At 38.2% G+C, this 10,396-nt stretch overlaps 1 protein-coding gene across 1 annotated transcript; it reads right to left on the bottom strand.

The window, feature by feature from the left end:
- Positions 1 to 3,153: 3,153 nt before the first annotated feature.
- LOC132854008 (transcription factor HES-2-like) lies at positions 3,154 to 4,348 on the bottom strand. The gene is made up of 3 exons (XM_060882114.1): positions 4,153 to 4,348; positions 3,954 to 4,041; positions 3,154 to 3,849 (listed from the first exon to the last, which is right to left on the bottom strand). Exons 1-3 carry the CDS (start codon positions 4,324 to 4,326, stop codon positions 3,533 to 3,535), a joined length of 579 nt encoding a protein of 192 aa, XP_060738097.1. The 5' UTR covers positions 4,327 to 4,348; the 3' UTR covers positions 3,154 to 3,532.
- Positions 4,349 to 10,396: the final 6,048 nt, after the last annotated feature.

Raw genomic sequence — 10,396 nt, 5'->3', positions numbered from 1 at the left:
GCAGTGTAGAACTGCATCAACAGCTCTTGTGGCAGACCATACTTCCTTAATTGACATAGAAAGTACATCCTCTGCTGCCCTCCCATTTCAGGTCTTGGGAAATGGTAGTGCCCAGAAACTTGCACCATAGCACCATCCGCTTTACCTCCTGCTAGTATGCAGACTCGTCGCCATCTTGGATGAGACAGATGAGAGTAGTATCATCTGCAAATTTCAGGAGTTTAACAGTTGGGTCACTTGAAGTGCAGTCATTAGTATAGAATGAGAATAGCAGTGGGGAGAGGACACATCCCTGAGGAGCACCAGTGCTGATTGTCTGAATACTGGAGATAACACCTCCCAGTCTCACCTGTTGTTTCCTGCCTGTTAGGAAGCTGGTGATCCACTGACAGATGGAATTGTAGTTTGTGATGTCTTGCAGGCCTTTCACGCTAATGCAGGATTGTTAGCTGAAACCCTGCTTTTCAGTTTTGCAGAGTAGCTTTTTTTGGCTATTCTGATCTCTTTTGTCAGTAGGTTCCTGGCCTGCTTATACAGAGCTTTGGCCTCCCCTCTGTAGGCATCTTCCTTGGCATGTCAAAGTTTTTTCAGTTTGGCTGTGAACCATGGCTTGTTACTGAATTTGCAGAAGGTTTTGTTTGGCACACAAAAACTGATGTAAGATGTCACAGTGTCAGTCAGTTCATCCAGGCTGTCAGTTCCAGCCTCAAAGATACTCCAATCAGTGCAGTCAGAACTTGTACTGTAGTTCCTGCTTTGCCTCACTGGTCCATCTCTTCACTGTTTTGACTACAGGCTTAGTAGATTTTAGTTGCCTGTATGTTGGATGAAGATGAACCAAACAGTGATCGGAGTTCCCCAAGGCTGCCCTGGGTAAAGAGCAATATGCGTCCTTAACAATTGCGTAGAATTGATTCAGTGTATTTTTCTCTCTTGTGGAACAATTAATATGCTGTCTGTATTTTGCAAGTTCAAGTGTTAGTTTTGGTCTGTTAAAGTCTACAAGGATAATAAAAATAGAACCCGGATTACTTTGCTCCAAGCCTGATATTTGGTTTGCCAGGTTTTGCAGTGCATCACTCACGTGGGCCTGCGGTGGGATGTAGACTGCGATCAGAATGAATCGAATCATGTTTGGGCTGTAGTATTTATTCAGCACTGTGACGTCTGTGCACCAACGTTCGTTAATGTAGAAGCAGATTCTGCCACCTTTCATTTTACCCGATAGCTCCGATACGCGATCCGCTCGGTGTAAGTGGAAGCCCGAGAGAAGTAACACACTGTCCGGGATTGAGTGACTGAGTCAAGGTGAATGTCGTCGTTTCACTAGCGCACCGACGCGCTTCCCTCCGCCATGTACCATAGAGCGCAGCTCCAAAAACTTTCCAGGTTTGTAAAAACTGGTGAAAAAGTGTCTGGAGTGAACTGATGTTAAGCAGTTCTTCTCTAGTGTACGTTATCACGGTAGGGTGACCAAACACACAGAAAGTAAACAAAAAGAAATAAAGTACTAGAGAGAGTCGTGATAGATAGATAGATAGATAGATAGATAGATAGATAGATAGATAGATAGATAGATAGATAGATAGATAGATAGATAGATAGATAGATAGATAGATAGATAGATGGTTGGAACATTGTTTAATGCTTTTCTGCTCATTAGTCTTTGAACATACAATTCAGCCATATTATAGGCCAACATATCCAAAATATCCTAGTGTATTTCCTGGAGCATATACAGGACAACACAACTCAGATGAATATTGTTATATTGTGCATAAAAGTAGCCATAAACAGAACTTCACCTCAGTACAGTACTCTATTTACATTTTTTTTACATTGAAACATACTATTAATGCTTTTCATATTGCTTTTAACTTAATACTTGTATCTTGAATGCTATTTACTTTCTTTTTAATTGGGATATTTACTATTTATTTTTCTTACGCGTTAAAAACGAAAGTTATATGCTTGAAATGTGCGTTAATTAATTTCACCACACGGTGGCAGCAGAGACCGTCTCTCGGGTAATTAAAACCACGTGATTTGGGTTTCCACGTCATTTTGAATTCTCAATTATAGTGCACTTAATATAATGTACTGTGTTACAATGCAAATCATGAGTAAAAATGTATAAATAACATCCGTGTTTTTACAGAAGGATGTGATGCCACACCAGGTAGAAAGTAACAGGTTATTTGACCTTAGTTGTCCCTTACAATAGTGATGGTCCAGTCATGTTTGGACACCCAGATTATAATCCCACACCATGTAGCCTTGTGTATTTTCTGCAAGTAAACTGGAGTATGGTGCTTATCCAGTCCAGTGATGTTTTTGTGCTCAAGTCGCATAAACAGTGGCAAAAAAAATTCATTAGCCCAGATCTTTTATTTAAAAGTATAATACATAATAAGAATAATTACATAAACACCTCGTAAAAAGGAGACTTTTGAAGACAACTCTACGTGTTTACAAGTAAACAATAAAGAAATAAATGACGTCTCTGAAAAGGAAACTGTATAACATCAAAATGTGTTTAGAATTAAACAGTAAATAACACGTCTGTAAAAATGAGACTGTATAACACATCATAACGTGTTTACAATAATAAAATAAACAATAATAAATAGCACGTCTCTAAAGAATGAGACTATATAACACATCATAACGTGTTTACAAGTAAACAATAAACAATAATAAATAGCACGTCTCTATAAAATGAGACTATATAACACATCATAACGTGTTTACAAGTAAACAATAAACAATAAATAGCACGTCTCTATAAAATGAGACTATATAACACATCGTAACGTGTTTACAAGTAAATAATAAACAATAAATAGCACGTCTCTATAAAATGAGACTATATAACACATCATAACGTGTTTACAAGCAAAAAACAATAAACAAAAAGCACGTCTCTAAATAAAATGAGACTGTATAACACATAACGTGTTTACAATAAACAATAATAAATAGCACGTCTCTATAAAATGAGACTATATAACACATCAAACGTGTTTACAATAAACAATAAAAAATAGCACGTCTCTATAAAACGAGACTGTATAACACATCAAACGTGTTTACAGCTAAACCCAGAAACACCACGTCTCTAAAATGAGACATTTCTAACACAACATAGTGTGCTTCAAGTAAAATAATCTGCAGAGACTCAGAATCCTGAAGTAGACAGAATCCTGAAGTGGAAGTGCAGGTTTTACACTGGACAACCCACAGGGTTTTACATAGGCGTTTTCTACAAGCCCTCACCCAATTAAGCCCAAACCGAATAACCGAGTTATTTACAGGTCACGCGCAGGATCTCTAAGAAAACGAACCGAAAGTTACAAACGAGCGAATTTTGACAAAAGCGAACGAGAAGTATACAATACTTAAGTAAATCAACTTGACTTAGTACCTCAAGTCAGCACGTTATACACATCTGCAAATATTTACAACACATTTCTGGGCTGTTTATGTACATTATTTGACAAGTGGCATGAAACAGTACGCCGCCTTTCCGCATCTACCAAGGTCTCCACATGGGCTGAGCGACAGCCTGTGGCGCATCCTGGGGTCTCTCCGGTGTGACGCGCGCGCGCTTTTCTCTCCGAGTGATTTCGATCCATTTCAGGCTCAGAAGCCGCTCGTGCTGGACCGGTGATGGCGCGGTGGATGCGCGAGCGCTGCACGTGCTGCAGGACGGAGAACTCGAACGCAGTGACTGCTGGACGAAGTCGTGCACGCGTGCGGAGGTTTGTTGGTCGAGGCTCGTTGCCGGGAGGAGCGCAGAGACCCGCTGAAGGCACGCTTCATAGCCTTCTCTGTAACTTACTGTAACATCTGGGGACAAGAACAAATAACACATTTAGTTTTCTTTGCAAAAAAGATGTGGTACTACGTTAGATTAAAATAACACAAAAATAATAAGAAAAAACAGCGCGCACCATTTGTCGGCATTTTAGGGACATCGGCCAAGAATTTGACCGTCAGTTCCAGGATGTCTGCTTTCTCAAGCTTCGAGTAGCGACAGTTCTAAAACAGAAAACAAAAGAAACGTGAGTTCAAACTGCAAATTGCATTAAATTCATTATATTTCAGACCAGATCTTTGTGGTTCTGCAAATGAAAATGAACTTTTGCTTACATCTTTTCCCATTAGAGGAACGATGAGGTTTTTCAGCTGGTTCAGGCAGTCGTTGATGCGCGCTCGTCTGCGCTTCTCCATGAGAGGTTTTAAAGTTTTTCGGAGCTCCGAGGCCTCTTTTCTCATGGCCACTGTGCTGACACTGCGAGGCGGGAAAGACACAGCCGGAGTCATTCTCGATGCTTACAGAGATCTTGTCTTTCCTGGCGACCAGAGGTTTCTGTCTGAGATGCGCTCAGCGCGCGCTATTTATCCGTGTTCGGTGCGTCATGGGCACGCCCACCACAAGCCAAGCGCGCACACAAGCTAAAGTTTTGAGGCGCAGAACAATAGCCTGGCGTTTAAAATCTGTGCACGTGATCCCTTTTCATTAATTTATCTTACCATACAGTTTTATGATTCTTATTCTGATTAAATTCTGCAATTTATGCTACTAACCAACTTTAAACTTTCCATTAAAATGCATAATTATTTCTGAATCTAGAAATCATTTGTCATGTATTTTTGTCTTCGTTTTGTTTTCATTAACCATCTTATATAATAATGATATATAATCTGCATATGTAAGCTTACAGTAATAGTGAACACTTTTTCACTACTACGTGAGCTGAGACCTAGCAACTGAAAAATAAAGTTTATTATATTCTGGCATTAACATAGAATATAATAAAGGTATTGACACATTGTTAATAGTGTGTATTAAAATATATACAAAGAATGGTGTGAGACAAAAAGGAGGGAAACAACGAATGGCTGGACAAAATAGATGTGCAATGGGCTGGAGAGGGAGGGGGGTGTTAAATATCTATAATTTAAATTACAAGCACAGATCCCCAAGCCACGCCATTTTAAGTAACATCTGCTTGTAAAATTTGATCAACAATAGTTTTTTTCACTGGCGTGTTCATGCGATGACGTAGGAGTTCACCTGCATCCATGGTGCACGATGGTTTGTGTATGTGTGTGTGTTGGGGGAGGGGTACATGGGTTATCTACGTTTGACTTATGTTTATTTCAAAGAGTCCACTAATCCGTATTATAAACGGTCTCTAAAATGGGTATACAACATTTACAATACAGATATTCTGTATTTTTACGCACAGTAAGGAAATGCTCTTTGCGCTTTGGGTATCCTGACTACGACGCATGACTGCTGTCCCATTTGTGACCAAATCTTTTAAAGCAAAACTTTAAAGCAAACATGGCAAAAAATAGGGCTTTGTGGTGTGCGCGCCTGGAGATATTTTCAGTTTGTAACCCGTGCATCCCCACGGGATCCACGCGTCCAGCACGCGTCATGGCGAGGACACCAGATGGCCTCCTAGTTAACTATCCACCCCCTTCCTACTTGTGCGCAATGGTCATGCCTATGTATGCTCCATCCACGAATTTTGTGTGTGTGTGTGCATAGTTTTTTTGTTGAAAAATATTTGGCGTCAGTGACCCATCTGCATGCCTGTCATCAGTGGATTTGGATTACAGGTTATCAGACAAAAGAAGAAGCGTTTCTTGGTGTTTTGCGCGTGCTCATTGGCTGGCTGTTAGCTTGGGAAATTTACGGCTATTAATGATGAACGATGAATGGGACAAAGCGACGCGTGTTTATTATTTTTATCTGTGGAAAAAAAGCATTTTGGTTGTAGAGGGGCTACGTAGGCTTGTAAAAATATTCTTTATATAACTGCTGTATAAACATGTTCAAAAGCCTATGTGTGATTTAGTGAAATATTATAAAATGTAATTTTAGGTTTACTGTAAGATGCGATTCTTTGTTTTCCAGATGTATGTAAGGTTAGTTTTATACCTATGCGCGCATCTGTCCTTATGCGCAGTTCTGTTTAACATAAAGTCTGTAAGACACATTCGACTCTTGTTTGTTATAGTTTTTAAATTGTGAGTTACGGGTGCGTTTTATATGTATTTTAAAATAATAGTAAAAAAACCGTCATCAGGATTGCATAAGCAAACACAAGGGAGCGACAGAGGCCCCCCGCTCCATAGCTTGTAACCGATGCGCGCTCTGCACGCGCCCCAATTCCCTGCAGGCTCCATAATCACCAACCGCACGAGCCACTCGTCGCGGGCACAGAATTGTGAACTCGAGAACTTTTTCCACGGTTGGGGTTTCTTTTGTCCTAATAAACGCATTTTAGCGTGGGTGCCCCATCTGTGAATGCGCAACTGGAGAGCGAGGTTTTTTTTTGTTGTTGTCTAGGGTTTGGGAATGACGAGGTTGGTTGTTTTCTTGTACAACACGTCTGATGGGTGAACAGCAAGCAGACCTGTCGTTTAAACCCCCTCTTTTGTAAAACCCAATCAGTGTGGTCGAACAATACACTTTTACACGAGCCACGCGTCTACACGTGGGAAGAAAGCGACGCACATCGTTTTAACTCAGACTCCTTTGTCCGAAACTAAATGGAAGCCTATTTAATTTAGGCGGTTTTTTAGTGTTCTATTGAGCACTGTAAACAACTTTTACCAGAAAATATTAATGAATGTTCTTAATCTTATATCTTATAATTGAAATTTATCTTATAATTTATCTTATAATTGAAATAAGCTTAATAATAAAACGTTGTCCTTAAATCTATATTTTCCATCCCTCATAATCACAATTATTATCCTGCCATTAAAGTTGAAGTTGTTTTTCCTTAAAAAATATAAAACCTGCAATACTGACCAGATATTCCATATGTAAGTGTGAAGATCATATTTATAGTATGAAATACTGTCCAATATATTCTAGGTGTTATAACATTGTGATGTACAGGATATTGTATACTGTTTTCCTCACTATACACAATGCATATCTAAATAAGATTCTAAGACTCTAAAAACGTCTTGTATTGTTATTATGAAAGGCCTTGGCAGGAATTAAGAAGGTAAGATGAAAAGAAAAAGAGGACAAAGGAAACGGACACCACACATTTTATTTTGAAGTGGGTTTTAATTTTTATTAAAAAAAATTAATCATTTACAGCACTTCATTTAGTCTTCAATATATATTTTGTTAAAACCATAAAAAATCAAGCCTTATGACTTCCCTATGCTGAAATTCATAGAATAACAGATAACAGATTTCTCCATCTCTCTCTCCATCTCTCTCTTTCTCCTCTCTCCAGTCCGCCGAACAAGCAATAAGAGTTCTGAAAAATAAGTATCTATTCCTTCTGGTTTTTCAGTTTTCTTCTTCTTCTGCTATCTTAAAATACATTTTCTTGCATCCATCTGTTTGTTATTGCCTTTTAAATTATAATTGCTTATGATTACTTAATGTACATAAAACTGATAGTATGATATAATATATTCCGTAAATAAATAGAGGAAGACATTTAGAACATGTGTGATAGATTATAGAGTATATATTATTTTACCATACAATATATATTTTGCCATTAAAATGCTGAAAAATTATATCTTTTCAGACATCTTTAACAATAAGATGATGCTATAGAAGTGTGTGTGGTTTTGGAGCACACTGAATCAGATTGGCATGGGGGAAGGGAGTTGTGTACTGTTCTACGAGTTCATTCAAAACTGAATGCAGCAGATGTTATAATACAAACTTAGACATGTAGACATTGAAAAATATTTTATTCAGTAAACTGTGTGAATGTACAAACAATTTCTGAATGTGTAGTTACTGCTGTTATTTCTTCATACTTGTTTTATGCATTCTGAAATTAAGTGCTCACATTAAAGGGTTTAGCATATTGGAAATAACATTATTATGTAACATAAAGGTTAAGTTGCAGCTCAACATTTAGGCCTATGGATATTTTGTTATTCATACATATTTTAAGTCATACTTATTCCCTAAATTTCAATATTAGAATCCCCCCTTTTTATAGAAAGACAAACACATTGGTAATAAGTATCTGGGTAAGATGAAGTGAATTTTGTTTCAACTTGTTCATTCATTCATCTTCTACCGCTTATCCGAACTACCTCGGGTCACGGGGAGCCTGTGCCACGGGGAGAACATGCAAACTCAACACACACAAGGCGGAGGCGGGAATCGAACCCTGTTTCAATGGAATTAAATTTGTCATTCGCTGTTCGAAAAATTATGAAAATATTTCATAAGTTTTTTTCAACATTTTCTAGTTTTATGTATCAGTAAATATGGAGACTAAAATATAACTGGGTCACAGGTTTTTAGTTTTTAGCATGTCACAAAAAACTATAGTAAATGAACAATGCTTTGAAAGATGGTTCTCTTGTTTCATGCCAGAATAAAGGGGCCTTACTAGGATAACCAGCTGCTAACCTCCACCCCATGTTCATAAAGCAGGTTGCTACCAGACACTTTGTGATGGTAAAAGGAAAAAAAACCTGCTTGGAGAGCATAGAAGCAGGAAATGAGTACAAGCAGTGGATGACAGGTACCATGTTTAAAGTCAGCAGGTGACTTTAGAGGCTCTATAAGTTTTCACCTTGAAGTTCTCACTCACACTCATTTTCTACCGCTTATCCGAACTATCTCGGGTCACGGGGAGCCTGTGCCTATCTCAGGCGTCATCAGGCATCAAGGCTACCTTGAAGTTGTCACACAAAATGGAACTGAATTGGATTTCATTAAAATTGTATACTAAATATTGGCAAAGGTTTTTGGACATCTGATCATCACACTCATATGTTCCATTCCAGATTTAGCCCTTCTTTGCTGTTATAATTCCTCTTTTCTGGGAAGGTTTTTGGGATTGTCGCTGTCAGGATTTGTGCTCATTCATCCACAAGAGGATTAGTAATGTCTGTCAGTAATGTCATTCAAGAAGGCCTGAGACACATTGTTTTTCAATTTTCCAATTAAAAGGTGTTCAGTGATGATGAGGTCAGAGCTCTGTGCAAAACACTCCATTTGTTCCTGTCTTTAAGGAGCTTGCTTTATGCACAGGCTCATTGTCATGCTGCAACATGTTTAAGCCTCCTAGTTTCAGTGATCAGGAATCGTAGTGATTCAACATACAAACACAGTATAGTCAATTTTGTGCTTGCAGCTTAAATATTTTGATGAAGGCCTGCATGCGGGTGTGATGTGACCATAAACATTTGGCAATATAGTGTATGTCATGAATATACACAACGTAACCTGTAATACCGAAGTGAAGAGGGGAATCAGTACAGTTTGCAATAAATTTTATAAATTAAAAATAAAAACATTTTTGCATGAGGATTGCATTTTCCTTTGTTGGTGTGAAAAATAAATAATATTTTAAATTAAACAAAATGTAATTAAATAATTAAATTCTAATAATAATTAAATTAATTAAAGTACAATTTTTTTGTGCTAGTCAAAAATCCCAGAATTAGCTGTTTGTAACAACTGTATTGCAGTATTGTAACAGTTTTGTGCATTATCCAGGTTGTTCTTTAAACAACTTCCTCCATCTTCCTTCATTATCTTTCTAGAAATGGTTTGAATATAGCACAAACTGAACCTATTTCTTAATAGCCAAATATTCACCACACTTCATACTTTAATATTTTGACATTATTGTTTCCTGTACTTTATTATGATAGCTCCTTGGTCTTCAAGGACCAGGAATATAGATGTTCATTCAAGTGAACCTTTAAATATGTCGACTCTGTTCATCTAATCATGTGACTTCAAACCTCATTTCACAAACTTTTTACTTCAATATTAAGAACTTTGTTGTGTAGGAAAAATGACATATAATCCAAAAATGACATATAAATAAAAAAAAATCAGTTTCAAAGGTTGAAACTACAAAATGTTGAAAAGTTCAAGGCCAATACTTGATAGACACTGATATTTTTCTGGTTTGGGCTTGATCTGGGAGCGTTGTCCTCTTCACATCCGCTGATTCTGGAATATTCACAGAGAAAGAGGAAATGCATCATGTTAGTTACAACCCAGAATACCACCCCTTACCTCTCCTTACAAATGAACCTGGTTCCCTCCAGGAATCTTTTCCTGGAGTTGGTGGGCGTTCCTGTTTGACCATAAGGATTTGGTGCACTTTTGGCCACGATGCCTTGCAGTCACACTCAAATGTACTGGCCTTAGTGCTGAAGTTGTACTGTTGTTTCAGCACTGCAGGTTCAGAGGAACGAGGAGAGGATTTGTGTGGCTTGAATGCAACAGTGCACACTGTCTCAGGGGCCCCCTTAGCTCAGAACTCCTGGGTGGATGAGGGTGTAGAGGGTGTAACCTTTGGGCTGGATGCTGCATTTTCAATCTAAACCATCGTTCTGTGCTGGACAAAGAGAGAAACCA

Source organism: Tachysurus vachellii, chromosome 11 (genome assembly GCF_030014155.1).
Source record: "Tachysurus vachellii isolate PV-2020 chromosome 11, HZAU_Pvac_v1, whole genome shotgun sequence".
NCBI classification, from domain to species: Eukaryota; Metazoa; Chordata; class Actinopteri; order Siluriformes; family Bagridae; genus Tachysurus; species Tachysurus vachellii.
The sequence above is the reverse complement of the archived record's forward strand: the minus strand, read 5'-3'. Positions and strand labels throughout refer to the sequence as shown.

What these genes read in the sequence shown, in the direction of transcription:
- LOC132854008 (XM_060882114.1), bottom strand. Translation starts at nt 4,326, where the DNA reads ATGACTCCGGCTGTGTCTTTCCCGCCTCGCAGTGTCAGCACAGTGGCC. An exon ending in TTCCTCTAATGGGAAAAGAT is followed by an intron (nt 4,042 to 4,152) that starts GTAAGCAAAAGT and finishes TTTCTGTTTTAG; the next exon opens with AACTGTCGCTACTCGAAGCT. An exon ending in CCCTAAAATGCCGACAAATG is followed by an intron (nt 3,850 to 3,953) that starts GTGCGCGCTGTT and finishes TCTTGTCCCCAG; the next exon opens with ATGTTACAGTAAGTTACAGA.